The 17110-nt window shown below is 29.8% G+C and overlaps 1 protein-coding gene across 4 annotated transcripts in view; it reads right to left on the bottom strand.

Annotated features, from left to right (window-relative positions):
- Window positions 1–17110, bottom strand: part of LOC129957164 (cell adhesion molecule Dscam2-like) — a 759520-nt gene that overhangs the window by 22513 nt on the left and 719897 nt on the right. For all 4 annotated transcript variants that reach the window (XM_056069342.1, XM_056069344.1, XM_056069343.1 and 1 more), the window contains exons 13-16: window positions 15960–16107; window positions 14364–14512; window positions 7976–8107; window positions 1731–1901 (exon numbers count right to left, since the gene is read on the bottom strand). In XM_056069342.1, coding sequence (XP_055925317.1) covers window positions 1731–1901; window positions 7976–8107; window positions 14364–14512; window positions 15960–16107 — 600 coding nt within the window. The remainder of the gene's footprint in view (window positions 1–1730; window positions 1902–7975; window positions 8108–14363; window positions 14513–15959; window positions 16108–17110) is intronic.

Here is a 17110-nt window from a genome sequence, read left to right as displayed (position 1 = left end):
CACAGGTATTTCCGAAGTAGCGATAAAGTTTGGATTTTCGCGCGCGATCATTTCAAAGGTGTACCGCGGATATCAGTTAAAACTTCAAATCTCCGACAGCGGTACGGCTGGTAAAGACCTTGATAGAATGGGATCTTCGATGGCTGAAAAGAATCGTTAAATGAAATAGACATTCAACACTTCCTCAAACTGATGCGGATTTGAATATAGACCTATCAACAAATGTCAGTGTAAGCACTGTGCAACGTATCCTAATTGATATGGGCTTTCACAGCTGCAGACCATCTCATGTATCATTGTTGACTCAGCGGCACAAGGCTCTGCGCCTTGTCTGGGCTCGCCAACACCGTTACTAAACTCTTAATGATTAGAAAAACGTTGTCTCGTCTGACAAATAACGTTTCCAATTATATCGGGTGGATAGCCATGTACGGGGGTGAAGAAAATCTCATGAATCCATGGATCCTTCATGCCTACAAGGAACTGTTGAAGCTGGTGGGGGCTCTCTGGAGTGTGTGCAGTTAGTATGAAAATGGGACGGTTAATACGTCTAGACTCGAGCATCACAGGTCAGCGGTACGTTAACATCCTTTCTGAGCACCTGCATCCCTTCGTTTCCTGGGTTCATTGCGATGGACGAGGATAATTCCAACAAGATAATGCCCCCCCCCCCACAAGTCCACAGTAGCTACCGAGTGGCTTCAGGAGCACTCTTCTGAATTTCGTTCCCTCTCTCGGCCACCAAATTCCGCTGACATGAGCATTATCGAGCATATATGGGATGTTTTGCAATGTACTGTCTTTAGGAGATCTCCACCACCTCGCACTCCCAAGACTTTGTGGACTTCCCTGCAGAAATCATGGTGTGAACTGTCTACAGAATATCTTGACAAATTAGTTGAATCCATGCCACGCCGCGTCGCGATACTTCTGCCTGATCATGGGGGCTGTACACGATATTTGATTATTGTACCAATTTTTCTGGCACTTCAGTGTATATCTGTTAGAAATACATACTATTGCTTGAGAGAAAAAAATATTTCAAATAATTTAGAATACAATTGAATTAAAAGAACACATGTGAGATTTATATTATTAAATTTATAGGCTTTATTCCCTTTAAAAGAAACCATCTTTAGCATGTGCCCGTGCACCAAATAAGCAATATTAATAAATTATTTTTTTTGTTAAATTTACAAAAAGGAGAAATTAACTGATGAACCAAATTAGAGAACTTGCTTTGCTTTCTGAGGTTAGAGTTTCTGTCAAAATTTCATATTTCAGTATCGCTCGAAAGTGGAAGGCTGGATTGGAGAAAAGAGAAAATTTCTAAAAATCAAGAAATTCTTTGAAATTAAATAAAAATTGCGAAGTAGGTAGAGTAACTGTAACATAGAAGACTGTCAAGATTTTTTCCAATAATTAATGTGAAATAAAATAAGAATTTTTGAGATATTTCTCGTACTAGATGGATGGGAGGCAAAGGTGGGAGAAAAATAATCACGTATGACGTATCTCGACATCGTAAGTTTTGAAATAAAATAAAAGTTGGAAAAATCGGCAAAATGGCTAAATTGAGGGAATGATAGAATGTTACAAATCCATTGAAACTTCACATTTAAATGAAACATTCATGCGATATATTTCATGATGTCGTCATGTAATATCAGTATAAAAAATAAGATTAAACAAATGATACATGTTAAGATTCATTGACAAAAATTTGTTACCTTCTTCTTCCGTCGATACTTCAAGTACTTCACTGGGTTTGCTTTTACCCAATGAATTTTCTGCTATGATTCTCACGTAGTAAGTGGTGACAGGAGTTAATCCTCGCAATGTGGCAACAGTTTCGGCACTAGAAACGATTAGTTGAGATGTTTGGCCATTCCATTCAGTATCTGCGTGCAAAAGAAATGAACTCATATTAAGCCATTAGTAGTAAAAGTGCGATAGCATTACGCATCTGTAATATTATTAATATCTGTAATATTTCCCAGTCATATTAATAATATTGTAGGAAAGAGAAATTTGTAAGTTTTTTTAGTGCTGCCAATAGAATAACATTCGACCTTGGCAACAAAATTGGGGACTGTTTGGCAGATTCGTGACAAATGTATTGACATAAATAATAGTTCTTTCTAGAAAATGCAGAAATTAAAGTATGCTTTTCTTAGCAGCTGAAATCTACTGATTTTTCCTGAAAATGCTTGTGGCATCACAGCCCATTGGAAAACTACCCAGGTAGCACAGTTTGTTGTACAGTATTATTCGATATTGTATGACATTAATCAATATTCCACAATATTATACAATATTGAGAATATTGATGGTCATACAATGTTGTAAAATATTTGTATGCTACTAGGGTATATAAATTCGAGGTACTCAAACAAGTTAATCGCTCATCGTAGTTTTGTTCGTACTAAGAACAGGTTGGCGTTGAATAATAATTAGATTGTTGCTATTTGATTATTGATTTACTGTCTGTTTGTGCTTTAAATTTCTACAATTGTTGTCCTTGTGTAAAAGTTGCTACATTTTTGTTACTGGTGTTTCGTGTTTTCTGACAAATTCACGGAATGAAACTTTATTTTGCATCATGCAACTAGTTCGAACATATTCACTGCAATCACTGGACGATTTTCGCCACAATTTTGAAAGCTCTTAAGCTCTTCAAATATTCTCTTAAAAACCTTCATCCATTCTTCTGAAGCGAAGACTAAAAAAAAGTATGAATTGAAAAACCTGCGAACTATCGTGGCGTAAAAATCAGATACGACTTAAGATGATTCAAAATATTCATGATATTTTGGCGGATGGAGTTGAGCGAGGATAGAACCTGGGACCTTATGGTTCGCAGTCCAGTAACATAACCAGGATACAAAAGCATACGCTCGTGTAGCATAGTTGTTAACGGGCTTATATGCTATTCACCACAGTATATACATAAAACAGGACGTCCACGAAATCCTACCTTACTTTAACTCTAGAATGTTGACTACTGATACAAACTTGGCATCTAGATAAAGTAAAATGACAAAGCGCTCCATAGTAAAATCAATTAAAGCGCCGTCTTGTGGCAAATTTTGTTAGAGTACCTGTCTTCAGATGGGCATGAAAATTAATTAAAAAATTATAAAGGATCTTCGATTTATTATGGAAGGACACCGCATTAAAATTGAGAACAAAATCTGCACTTATTTGGTAGCGATTGCCGAAATTGTGACGTCGTAAATCGTGTGAAAAGATATTAAAAAAAAGTTATCAGAAGACATTTTAATATTTTTTACTCACCAGTCGAAGTTTTTGAGTTGCTACCACTGGGAAAAGAATATTAAAGTAATTTTTTTTGTCCGTGAAATTACATTTTCTCCATTAGACCATGTTTTGTAGTCATATTTCTTTAACTGATTTTTCTTCTGTATTTTGCACCTTTCTGACATTGATAATATGACGTCACCTTTCGGTAAATAGTGGCAAATATATATACATTTTAAACATTCTCTTCCTAGTATTACAGTATGCAATATGCCCTCTTGTACTAAATCGAAGACGCTCTATGGCTTTTTATTTGATTTTTTCTCAGTATTTTGTGCTCTTTCCGAGATGGGAATGTCCCCTGGCAGCTAATGACATTGCCGCCAGGGAGTGCTGTAATTTACCTCACCATGTACCGCGTAGTCACTTTATTATACTAAACACTTTGTGGTAATCATTTTCAAATTAAGTTTCTTCTTTTTTTAGTTAATATGGGATATAAAAATTTTAGAGAATGCCCCATATGTTCTAATAATTTGATTTCAAAAGGAAAATAAAATATTTACTAATTTTAAGATTTCAAAGAATACAAAAGAATTCCTTTATGTGCCAAAATAATTAGTATTATTATTTTTTGTGGAAGGAAAGAGAAATAAAAATAAAATATTATCTAACATACATTTCTTATTTCCTCAAATATAAAATAATAACTATGAGATGGATTATTTACTGTTATTAATTACGTGTTAGTAAAAAAATGTTGCATAATGCATTGAAATTAATGACAATTTATATTAAAATGGCTGTATTTAATTAGAAATTAAGGTATAGATACATTAAACTTATAGATTAATATTTTGACAATAGATGGCGACACGAACGCATGTTGGAAATATTGCAAAAAGTTATCGACAAGGTTTACAGATGGGCATATATCAGTACGTTGAAAGCACTCACATTGTACCATGTAACGAAATATTTAACATTCTTATATTGTTAATTTTTATCAAGTGTAAGCTTCCTTTAAAGACCAGTTTGTTAGATCTCAAATTTGATTTGTTTCCTTTTTGTTAAATTATAAACAAGGAAGGCATAACTTTACAGCAGCTTCGTTGTTATTCGAGTTTTCAAAAATACGAATGTAACGGGAATTGAAATCTGTATGAGGATGAATTTTCCTTTTTTTATGTCTGTTTTCAAAATAAAGCATTTTAATTGAGTTTTGAGCTAAATGCTTTCACATGGCAAATTTAAAAGCAAAATACATAAATAAATAAAAAGAAACAAGCGTAAACAGTTGCAGAATATTTTCAATATCATATCTATTAAATGAAAAATATAATGTTTTGGAAAGCAAAAAGAAACAATTAGAAAAAGAAACTAAATATCCTGGAATACTATCAAGAAAAGTATTTAATATATATATATATATATATATATATATATATATATATATATATATAAACAGTCAGATTTTTCTAAATAATAAAATTTGTATAAAGTAAAAATGTTAAGTAAAATTACTTGTATAAAGTAAAAATGCTTAAAGGAGAGAAACCTAAATTATAATAAATAATAAATTAAAATCAGAATTTATGACAGAATTTTTATAATTAGAAGTAAAAGAAATGTGTAATTAGAAATCAAAGCAAGAATCACATGTCCAATAACCCATTATTTAAAGCATCAATTTTAAAGAAGTACGAGCAAATAATTTACAGTACAAAACTTATTGATGAAATAAGTATTACTTCATCCAATGTGTTTGGATTGAAATTTATATTTTAAAAAAGTGTGAAAGGTCATATTACTTGCAAGTGAAAGATGCAAGTATTTTAGATTCATTATTGTTAAATCTATTAAAGAAAGAAAACTTCTTTTATCAGGGTTGTAATGATTGAAAAATGATTCAATGAAACAATGAAATTAATAAAATTTTGATGATCTTAAAAATAAACTGAAATTTTGAATCATTTTTGTAATTAAAAGCTTAATTATCATTGCAGTATTGAAAATTATTTTCTCAAATAATAAATTTCAAATTTTATTTTAGTTCAAATTAAGAATTGAATGATAATTAAACTGACATCATTTAAAAAGTAAATTTTCAACTTTAAAATGGTGCTTTAAAATCTTTTTTTTTTCGAAATTATATTCCCGGAAGGCATCTTTGAAAAACGATTTTTAACTTTGGAAACCTTGTTTAATTTTAAAATGAAATTAATAGTGTTTACAAGCATAAAAGCGGAAGGTGATATTTCGCTTCTTATAGAGAGCTCATCTGTTGAATTCCTTTAAGATCTATTAAAAATTCTAGATTAGTATGAAATGAAATAAATTTTTTTATTTAACTAAATAAATTAAAAAAACCCATAATTCTTTGATGTGTAGGTAAATAAGTAAAAATGAACAAATCACAAGGAAATTTAATTAGTAACTAGAATTACACATGCGCTGACAAATGTTTCTTACTTCTACTTTCAAATTAAAGAAAAGAAATCAATAAATGCCGTATATTACTCTTCTTATAAAGCAATAATGAAAATTGTTCAAAAATGAATCAAAATTTCAATCATTTAAAAATTTTGTGAGCAAATATTTTACATTTTATGATTAAAAATGTGCTAATAGATGGCGACACTGCTGCATTTTAAAGTAAATAATCTCGATTTGCTCCCGTCAAATTTTTCTTTCTTTCTTTGATTTCCTTTTTTCTTTTTTGAAATAAAATTCTGCTTTAGTTTGAGAAAACTAAAGTAATTTAATAACATATACACAGTAAATCCTTTCCTGTCAGTATTTTAAAATATTCTCAAAAATCAAGGACATAAAATGAAAAAGATTTAATAATGTATGTTTAGAATTCCTTAAATCAATAAATATTCTTGGATCCATTATTATCTGTTCAAATAAACTTTTACACAGGTAGAATATGAAAATAAGTTTAAATATTCAAAGGGATAAACGGATAAAATAATTTAGATTTTAAAATTAGTTTCCATTTATATTGGATAAAGAGGAAATGATAAATTATTTTAATCGGTACTTTTCTACTTGATTTAAATAATGCAAAGACAGCTATGCTGTCAAATTTTTGATAAATATAAAAATATTTAACATGTTTTATACTGCATACAGAGACTAATTGTGTATTAACAACTAATTTCTAAATTTTTAGATATCCATTTATTTCTAATCGGACAAATTCTCTAAATGAAATAAAAAGAACTGTTTCTGCTCTGTTTGAGTCCATTAATGTGACACTGAGAAAAATAAAATCAATTTTTTTCATGACCCTTTAGTCGTACTAAGCATATTTAGTAATACTATCTTGATTTACTAACAATTTTTTTAGGATATTTTTATAAATTATAAAATCTGTTTAAATTATAATACTGTTACATAAACAATTTTGGATAATGTGCTAGCTACTCTGCTATAAAAACAATTTTGCATGATATATAAACTATTAATACGCAAAGAATTTTGAATAATGTGAAATACGCTAGTACACAAATAATTTTTCATAATTTGCAAGATGAATTTCTTCTGATGGTAATTTTCTATTTTTCCGCTGAATTTATTTCAAACAAACATGATGATAAATTGATTTTTTTAATTAAAGTTTTTTTTTGTATATTGATTTCAATCTTAATTTAGATAATATTTCTTAAGTAAAATAAAGTTTACTTATTCATCGGTTATTGCTTATGTTACAGAATTGAAAGTTTCCTCTAAATTTGATTAATAAGAATGGAGGAATGTTTGAGAATATGTAATACATTTTAGTAGTACATTTGTTAAAAAATTAGCATTAAAATATATCATTATTTCATTTAAATTATTTCTCCAACAATATGCACATATCTAATTATTGTGTTTCAGAATTTAGCTACAGACTTTAAAGAGAGTATACTGTTTAATACTGCGGAAAATCTCCTTAATTCGTCTGGGGACTGTACGATGATCAGAATTCAACAAGCTCAATAATGTATAATGATGCTTTATTTCGCATGAAAGCACTAACTCACAGTAGCAAAGTACAAAACGTACACAAAGCAGTACTTGCAATAAAGAACGACATACAAGCAGTAATTCGGTAATAAAAATCGCAACAGCACAATGCTCTCAGAAAAATAATCACAGGATAGACTTCGCTGAGTCAGTCACGTCCCTTAATGACTCGATATTAACTGATACTCAGCTTCGTTTTGTAGTTTATGTGATAGGTCAAAGAAGATTCTAGAAGGATATCGTAACTTCGAACCTAATCGATAACCAAAATTCCAATAGTTTCAGGAACTTCACGTTCAATAGCTTCAGGAACTTCACGTTCAGGAACTTCACGTCCAATAGTTCAGGAACTTCACAAACCAAAATCACCAAATTCGTAGCCAAATGAGTGCCAAACCTGGGGATTATTGACATGATAACATTTCAGCATCCGTTTGAATTATCGATACAATTCTCTTTCTTACCCATAAAATACACAGGGAAGCAGTATTAGAAATTCATTAGAAAATCACCAAGAAGTGAAATGCAGATTGATATACAGGTTAACAAATAGAATACATTAATAAGATGTGTTAATACATTAATAAGAGTGGATCCAATTATGGCATGATTTTGGCAGTGTTTCAATAAATAAATTATTGTCATTAATTAGTTTAGTGTAATTCAATAATTAGGATACTATTAAATAATTAAGCTATACCTGAATGAGTCTGGTATTGGACAATACTTCCAGTGATATGACTGTTGCCATTATCCAAAACTTCCCAATGAAGTGAGAAAGACCTGCTCGTTATATTCATGACGGTCACATTTGTTGGAGCATCCGGTATACCTAAAAACACACAATCGGGTTTAAAATTAAAGTAAGTAAACCATAACAAGCAATCTTAAATCGATAGATAGTAAAAATGTTTTTAACTTTATAAATACGGAAACATCTCAAACGCCTGTTCAATAAAACTACGGCGAGCGCCCGAGATGCCTGGATATCACAGTGAACCCTTTCGTTAAGTGGGATAAATTGAATACCCGTGGCGCATACTGTGAGACGTTCATCCAGATGATTTTAAAGGTGGGGTTAGAAACTTTCTTATCTTTGAACGAGAATCTTATCAAGAACGTTCCGTTATTTGGAGATACTTGATCTCGATTTTTCTTAAGAATGAAAGGTTTAACACGTTAAGCGCTATATCACAAAAAAAAAAAAACCCGGTAAAATTTGGGTTTTATTGGATCAAAGGAACTTATTATTTATGTATTTTAACAAAGCATTTTAATATGCATTTATAAAATTTATTTTTGACAAAGATATCAAAAATAACTTTTTAAAACTTAAAACAAGTATGTTTCACAATGCCTCCAAGAAAAAAAAATACAGTTGCGATTTAAAAAAAAAAAAAGTGTGTGTTTGCATAGTGTTTATTAGCAATTAGAAATATAGTAAAGAACAAAATAATTAAATATGGAAATATTCATACAAAAAATTTAATTCAATATGTAATTTTATATGCTAGATGCTCTCCCTTATTGACGCCCTATAGTTAATTTCTGAACCATTATATATAGACATAAAGTAGCAATTGATAAAACGTCTTAATTAGCAGAAATAATTATATTTTATGTTGTTTGAGCCAATAAAAGTGATTTTTGATAAAATGGGGAATTTTAACTCCTTATATGGTTCCTTCTGTTTTACTAGTTTTGTTTAGTAAAAAAAATGTTCATACTTTTAAACATACCACAAAAAATTTATCATCTGCTCTTTGATTCAAATTGACCAAGTTATAGATATTTAACCCTTTAAAGGGCCATTTTTTCTAGTCATATTATATTAAAATATTTTTAGGCTTGAAATTAAAATAAGAAAAGGGATTCATTTAGATTATTAGATAAATTTAATTTGGTTCATTAATTAATTTGGTTAATTAATAATTAAGTAACAAATCAAGACATATCATTTTGTCTGAGATAAAGAACTGAAGCATCTAAGTTTCTGACTTACTAAAAAAATGTGTCAGAACGTAGGTCAACCTACATAATTTCATACAAAGATTGATAAATTTGGTGGGAAGCATACTTCCCACGGCCCAAGAAAGGGTTAACCTAAATGTGGGTAACACGCAGATTCATTTTAAGTAACAGAATGATGTATAATTTTAATATGCGAACGACCCCTTTAAATCTCTGTCGATACATTGAACCTATCTGTTCTGAATTTCGTCTAAAATATTAATTTTCAGCAAATCATAACTCGATCAATTTTAATCGTAAAAGAGTAGATTTTTTTGTTTCAAATGTTTTAGAGTCAAGAAAATTTTGCTAAATATGATTGATAGGGTCAAAGGACTGCTTAAAACACTAAATTTATAACTTTTTGAGAAATATAATTATTGACTTAAACAGCATGTATTATAATTCTTTCATTCGTTTTAAGCATTTTACTAATTGGAAATTTATGCATATCTATAACGCTTTAGAAATTAGATATTGGGCCAAAATAAAAACGGACACCCTTGTATATTTTTTAAAGAAATACGAGAAAGAATAAAATAATAAATCTATATACTTATAATAAAGCTCAATGTGTGTGTGTGTGTGTGTGTTGGCGCTCTACAGGCCAGACCGTTTGGCATACAGCTACCAAATTTGGTACATGTATACCTTGGAGGTTGGGAATGTGCACCTGGGGTTTCTTTTTTCGAATTTTTAATTAGAATTTTAATTATTAATTAAAAACTAACTTTCCCGCCAAAAAAATCATCCATTTTCCCCACCGCCAACTTTTCCGCCAAAAAAATCTTCCATTATCTCCAGCGCCAAACGAGAAAGGCTTCAGTTTTTTTTTTCTCCCAACAGTAATGAGGCTAGGGTTAAAATTTTTCGGCGGATTATTTCAATCGGTTCTGTTTATTTTCTTAATGTTTGATGCATTTAAAATTAAACATTGTTAATGAATCAATCTTTCAGATTCATTCTGAAGTACTTTTGAATTAAAATAAAACAGAATAAAGGAAATTAAAAATTTCTAATCCGCATAGCGTTACCCCAACTGGCGTAGAAAAAATCACGTATTTGCGTTACGTAACCGGCGAAGAAAATTCACGCATGCGCATTCTGTTCTGATTGTTGCCATGACAACGTTGGATGATTTAAATTATTTTTGGGTTAGTTGCATGCTTTTGTAAGTAAATTGTATTTATGTTAGTTATATATTTTTTGTATATGCTTATAGTTTTAAGTACATCGTTTCTTAAGTAGTTTTTTTAAAACCTGTTTTCAACCGTTTATTTTAAACGATTCGTTTTATTTTCTTAGTGTTTGATGCATTTAAATTTAAACATTGTTAATTAATCGATCTGCTCATAATGAATCTAAGAAAATTTTGTTGACCAACTCTTGAGATATTACATAAATTAAAAAAGATATTCTTTAGTGCCCATAAAGTTTAAACGCTGAGTGACTCTATTTTCAGTAATCAGATTATAAAAAAAATGCTTTGTTTCAGTAAAAAATATTATTATATTAATTGAAGATAAATTCTTTCCACTTTTAATTTAAAGCATAAATTCTACCGTTTTCAACCGTTTATTTTAAACGATTCGTTTTATTTTCTTATTGTTTGATGCATTTAAATTTAAACATTGTTAATTAATCGATCTGCTCATAATGAATCTAAGAAAATTTTGTTGACCAACTCTTGAGATATTACATAAATTAAAAAGATATTCTTTAGTGCCCATAAAGTTTAAACGCTGAGTGACTCTATTTTCAGTAATCAGATTATAAAAAAATGCTTTGTTTCAGTAAAAAATATTATTATATTATTGAAGATAAATTCTTTCCACTTTAATTTAAAGCATAAATTCTACGGGTGCTAACAAGAAATGAGAGAGATACATATTACGTTATGACTGAAGGCCTTTATAATATTATGAATGAATTATATGATAATCAAAATTTGAAGTTTTAAAATATTTTGATGAAGAAGCTATTAAAGTAGAAATTGAATAAAATATTTAATTATTAAAATTTTAACGAACATTAAGATTGGCGAACTGGCTGGTCGCCAAAGGCGGCTAGTAAATAAATAAAGAATAGCAATACTAATTATAACAGCCAGATATTTATGTATGGTATCTTATCAGATGAAAAGGATGATCAATTCTAGGGTTTCACTGATGAATACCAGCCTGAATCCGATGATTCGTCATGAAATAACTCAGCACATAGTGATAAGTTATTAATAATAATAAAAAAGAAAACGTGTCATAAATATAAGGCCAACCAGTTAATTTTGTTTGGTAGGCCACATTTTACCACTAATTATATATTTATATAGACAGTACGTGTCATCGTTGATTTATGGATAAAAAGAGTTAATGGTATTACGTGAAGCATGTGTGAGTCATATGAACTCATTCACTCGAATGGACGCATTACTTGTAAGGTACATTAATTTAGCAAAGAGATTAGCTCACGAAAAATCAAATCATTTTTTAAAACTAAACTAGTATTATAAAAAAATTATAGTTTTTCTTTTAAATAAATATAGCTATCCTTTAAAATTAAGCTTCTATTATTTGTTAAAACCTACTTTAATGTGTTATTGAATTTTTTTGCCAATATGTAAACAATCAAGGTGAAATCGATATCCAAACAATCGAGTTAAAAGAAGTTGCATTAATTACTTTACATCAACTACACAAGATTTTAAGAAAGTGAAAATCAAAAATAATTATTGAGTGATTACTGATGCAAAAATTAAATTAATATGTGAACATTTAAAAAAAAGGATTATTTTACATGTAGTATGAGTATTTTTGTTTCTGTTTTTAAAACGAATCCCGAGAAAATTATTTTATTTTTATTTTTCGCTTGTTATTGAGCGAATTTTTCAGTTTATGATTGTAATTATAAACGTCTGCTTTCGAATTTTTTGAAATTGTTTGCCTTTATATATCATACAGATAAAATTTTTATTTTAACAGAATTTTTAGATCTTTTTTCATTATTTTGCGTGATTTTACGGCCAATTTCGCATTTTTATAAGTCATTGATTACTGAGAAATAAAAGGAATGCGAATGGATTTTTTTCAAAGAAATTTTTAGTTTTAGTGAGATTGTCATTAGAAGTGAAAGTATTCGAGGCTGAACTTTTTTCTTTTCGTACCTCCTCTTTGTGGAATACTGTTACCTCATCTTTTTCAAAATTTCTTACTTCCCTGCTAAATTCTCGTCCCCATCTTCATTAAATTCTCGTATCTCTTCTCTGCTAAATTCTTTCACCTTTTCTCTACTTGCTTTTAGTAATTTGTTGAAGTTACTAAGTTCTACTCACGAGGGAAATGTTTCTGAAGTTAAAAAAAATAAAATCTGCCAGACATGTTTTTAAGATGCCCCAAGCATCTCTGATAAACTTCTCCATTAAAAAAATTGGTATGGCCTTAACAAAATAATATTTTTTTTTTTCCAAAATTCAAAAGTCAGAGAATTGTTGTCCATAAAGGTGAAAAAAAATTAGACTTTGGAAGTTAAAGAAATTTAAAGAGTAAAAATAAAGAAGATCATGTATTGATATTTTTTAGTAAAATTCGAAATTTTGTAATATTTAAATGTGACTGTATCACTGCATTATTTACGAAAGCAGCCATCTTGCTTTTTGGAACTTACATTAAAATAGATTTCAATCATATTTTCTTATAATAGAAATTTGCATTCGAGAAAAATATTTTCTAAATGGTAAAGAAAGAAATAATTTATTAAGGACAAAAAATTAATCTTTAAAAATCTTACAAAATTAAAGTGATCCAATATATGAAATATACAATAATTGAAGAATACAAAATAACTTGATAATTAATTTCCTAACTAAACCAAATAAAATTTTATGTAGAAGTTTTGCTCTCTCGTCTGAAATACAAAATTACGCAAAAAAGCTATATATATTTAAGATTTTTTTGACACTTTCTTTGGCAATCGGCTGAATTGCCGATATTGCTTGTTTGTTGCTTGTTGCGTATCGATATACTATTTGTATCGTAATCATTTTAATTATCTGCTCTCAAAAATAATAAGCTGTATCTGGCAAGGTATTCATGTTTTCATAAAAATAAAAAGAACGTTTTTTTTTTTAAAACTGAATTTTAAGCATTTCCTTGCAAATCTGCAAATTTTGCCTATTGTTGTATATTATTAGGATTCGTAATTCCGCCTATTATTTTTTTATAACTAGGAATCGTTCGTGAAATGAAACATTGCTAATTGTGTTTCGTTTATTTGTATTCATTACGCTTATTAATATTCATAATTTTTTTCAATGAAGGCAGAGTTACAAGATTTGGTTGACAAAATATAATATTTTAATCTGTTAACAAAATATCGTTTGCGTTAAAAAATTTTATTTACATTATTTTTGTAGAAATAAAAAGTAATGAAATTTGATAATAAAGTTGATAATTTTTTAATCTTAATTTGACGTAAAAATCTTTTTTCAAGATTTTTATTTTGGATGTTATCACACGAAAATTCAAACTAGAAAATGGAACAAATTGTCTTCTCCAAATATGTCAAATCTCCAAAAAATCTTCAAATATGTCATGGTATGTTCGTCTTTAACAGGTAGTTAAGCCTAAAATTCTCCAATGGCATGTCATTTAACTTTTGACTTAACCCACAATGGCATACGGTTAAGCCAAAAGTTCGCCAAAGTCATGGGGTTAAATTAAAAGTCCGCCAATTGCATGCTGTTAATACCTAAAATTCATTGGCATGCGATTAAGCCAAAAGTTCACTAATGGCATGGGCTTAAGCCAAAAATTCGTTACCGGTATGCGGTTAAGCTAAAATTTTGTCAATGGCATGCAATTAATATACAAGCACCTAAAATGAAATAATACACACATTTTTTGATACAGCAATTATTGATACTTTTTCTTGATTTTTATTGATGTCGTATAAAAATGTTCAGTTATATAACACCTCGATAAAATCGGTTCCAGCCCTAAATTACAAGCTATATACTTGTGGACAAGTATACGAAAAATTCAAAAGAAGATTTATTTTAATTTGAGTGCAAACAATAAACAAACCTTGTACGATCAGTTTTATGACAGCTTCATCGGCGCCAATATCACTGGTTGCTGAGCAAGTATAGATGCCTGTGTCATTCCGGGATGAATTTGCGACCCGAAGCTCAGACATCGTTTGCATCTTGGCAGATATTTCTTTTATGGAATACCTATCGAAAAACAATTAGTATAAATTATCATTGCAATTGCATATATTGGTTTTATACTTCGGTACTTATTAATTAATGGTGAAAGAGCCAAAACTCGCCAAATGTAGCGCCAAAACCAAATTGGCATTGCAATTTCATGAGCGCGCTTCTAATTTACTAGAAGAAAACAAACATCTTTTCATGTTGTTTATACAAAGTTTACAGGAAGAAAATTGTATTTATTTGTTGTTTGTTTTCCCGTTAATTATATATATATGTATATATGAATTTGAAAAGTATTGCTAATAAAGCTAAGCAGTGGTCCAGTGTCTGCACTATCTCGTTTGCAAAGAAAAAAGAAATTATAGGTACAAAATCTGCTTTGCTTATAAGGAAAACGTTTATTTAATAATATACGTTTATATAAAAATATACTAGATTATAAAAATGTTTCCCAAATCGGCGAAATTTTTTCTTAGCGCCTTTTGGTAGCCATTACAACCGACAAGTACTCAAGCAGATACTTTTTAAAGCAATGAATTTAATCTCACAGATCGCATAATATAATTGGAAATGATTTGATAATTTAACTTAAACTGCTTCTATTAATTTTTTCCACATTCCATTATACAATATATTTCGTTTTTATGGTACTTTCTCTTTAGTGTAGCAACAGCTTTTGCTAAGCTAAAATACTGGTTCTCGATATTGATTACGAAACACAGAATAAATTGTAAATAAAATAAACATTCATGCCAAACATTTCTGCTTTAGTGCTGGTTCCAAGCACGTATGGAATCTACAATCGCCGAATTGAAATATCGGCATCAATTATCGCCAAGCACAGAAATATACTGTGGTACGAGGTTGCCAAATTTTGTGTATTAGAGCTAGTTCTAAGTAAACACAATACTAATTGTTGTCAAGTAAAAGATTGGCTCCAGTATCACTAAGTATTATTGATTGATTGATTGAAATGGGATGAGAATGGGATTTTTGGCTATAAAGGTCGTTAATCACTAAGTACTATGTTGAATTTAAATATTGGAAACAATGTACTATAAATAGTAGTCAAATATTTGCCTCTTTGCTATTGTGTTGAGGTAAGGGAAAACTACCAATTATATAAATTTGGTACTGGATTTTTTTAACGGTGACCGAAAGGCGCCAAGAAAAAATTTCGCCAAATTATAAAAATATACTCAAGTGCATAAATATATATATAATAATATCAAATCACGTACGAATCACATACTATATAGTTTGATGATTAAAATCGCCAAACTGGCGAAATTTTTTTCTTGGCACCTTTTGGGCACTGTTACAATTGACAAGTTCCATGTTTGTGTTCTATCAGGTTTAAAGTTACGATAACTTTTCAAATTACACCATACGGATGTTGTTTTTTGTGAATTGCTCTGAGAATTCACTAACACAAATTCAATGAATTAAGAAATGCATTACACACCTGGAATTTTTCTTAGCATCCAGTATTGCTTTGTTCTTCATCCACTTGATAATTATCGGTGGGTCACCCACGGCACTACAACTTACGTTTATGTCCGATCCTTCAACGACCGTCTTGGTTTGATAAGGTTCTTTGAATCTAGGAGGTACTGAAAAACAAAAAGCTCAAACGTTATTATTATTTTTTTGATAGAAAAACCAGAAACTCAAAACTTTACGAACATTCTCAAGAGAAGAATAATTTGTAACCTATTAAAATGGTTTTATTAAACTCGTGGCCTTTTGAATGTATTTAAAGTGTACTCTGTTAGTCCTAGATGTTGTACGAAATCTCTACAATGTTATTTGGGTCTTCTTTTGGGGCTCTGCTTCAGGAAGTGGCCTACGCCAAATTTGGCGATAAACGGTAATTTTTGGCTCATTGCTCTACTTTATGGCACAAATCACTGCTTTGCATTTTTGGTGACTTATTGGCGAAAAGAAAATAAGTCAAAAAGCCGTATAAGTGAGCAGCTCATTATTTGGTATTCTGAATCCCGCACAATATCATGAAAATATCATAAGAATATTATTGGCAATCTTTTAATAATTGTGATTGATATTCAATCATTCTCCATGTTATATTTTAGTAATATTTCAGATCAAAATAAAAGATACCCAAGAGTTAGACATCTGAACTAAAAATATTTATTATCAAAAAGTTACTTAAAAATATAGGGCCGGTGCAATCTTGCAATATATCAACAGAAGCTCAAGCAACATATTGGCAGGCGGCGAAGCAAACCACGCGCAGAAGTCATAAAGAGCAAGATCGCCAAACACAACCAGAATTGGCAAAATATCGCCTAAATTCAACACTCCATGATTAATGATGAATGAGTCCTGATAGGCGATTTGGTGATATCTGTTTATGTTTAAGAAAAGGAGATTGAATACAAGATGAACCCTGTTGCTAGAAAAAACAAGGGTCTGTCACTGCTTGTTCTTTTTTTGAGAATTTGGATGAAAAATAAAATTTAATATGGATATTTGGATCTTAGATTTTAGGCAAAGAATTTTTTGCCGTTGGGAATGAGTGCATCGAATGATGTTGAGATTGTCAGACTCTGATGTCTAATACAGGTAGAATTCCTAAGCAGTAAAATTTCATCA

The sequence above is a fragment of the Argiope bruennichi genome, chromosome 11, assembly GCF_947563725.1.
Source record: "Argiope bruennichi chromosome 11, qqArgBrue1.1, whole genome shotgun sequence".
NCBI lineage: Eukaryota > Metazoa > Arthropoda > Arachnida > Araneae > Araneidae > Argiope > Argiope bruennichi.
Note: the sequence above shows the minus strand (reverse complement) of the source record. Positions and strands in the feature narration are given on the sequence as shown.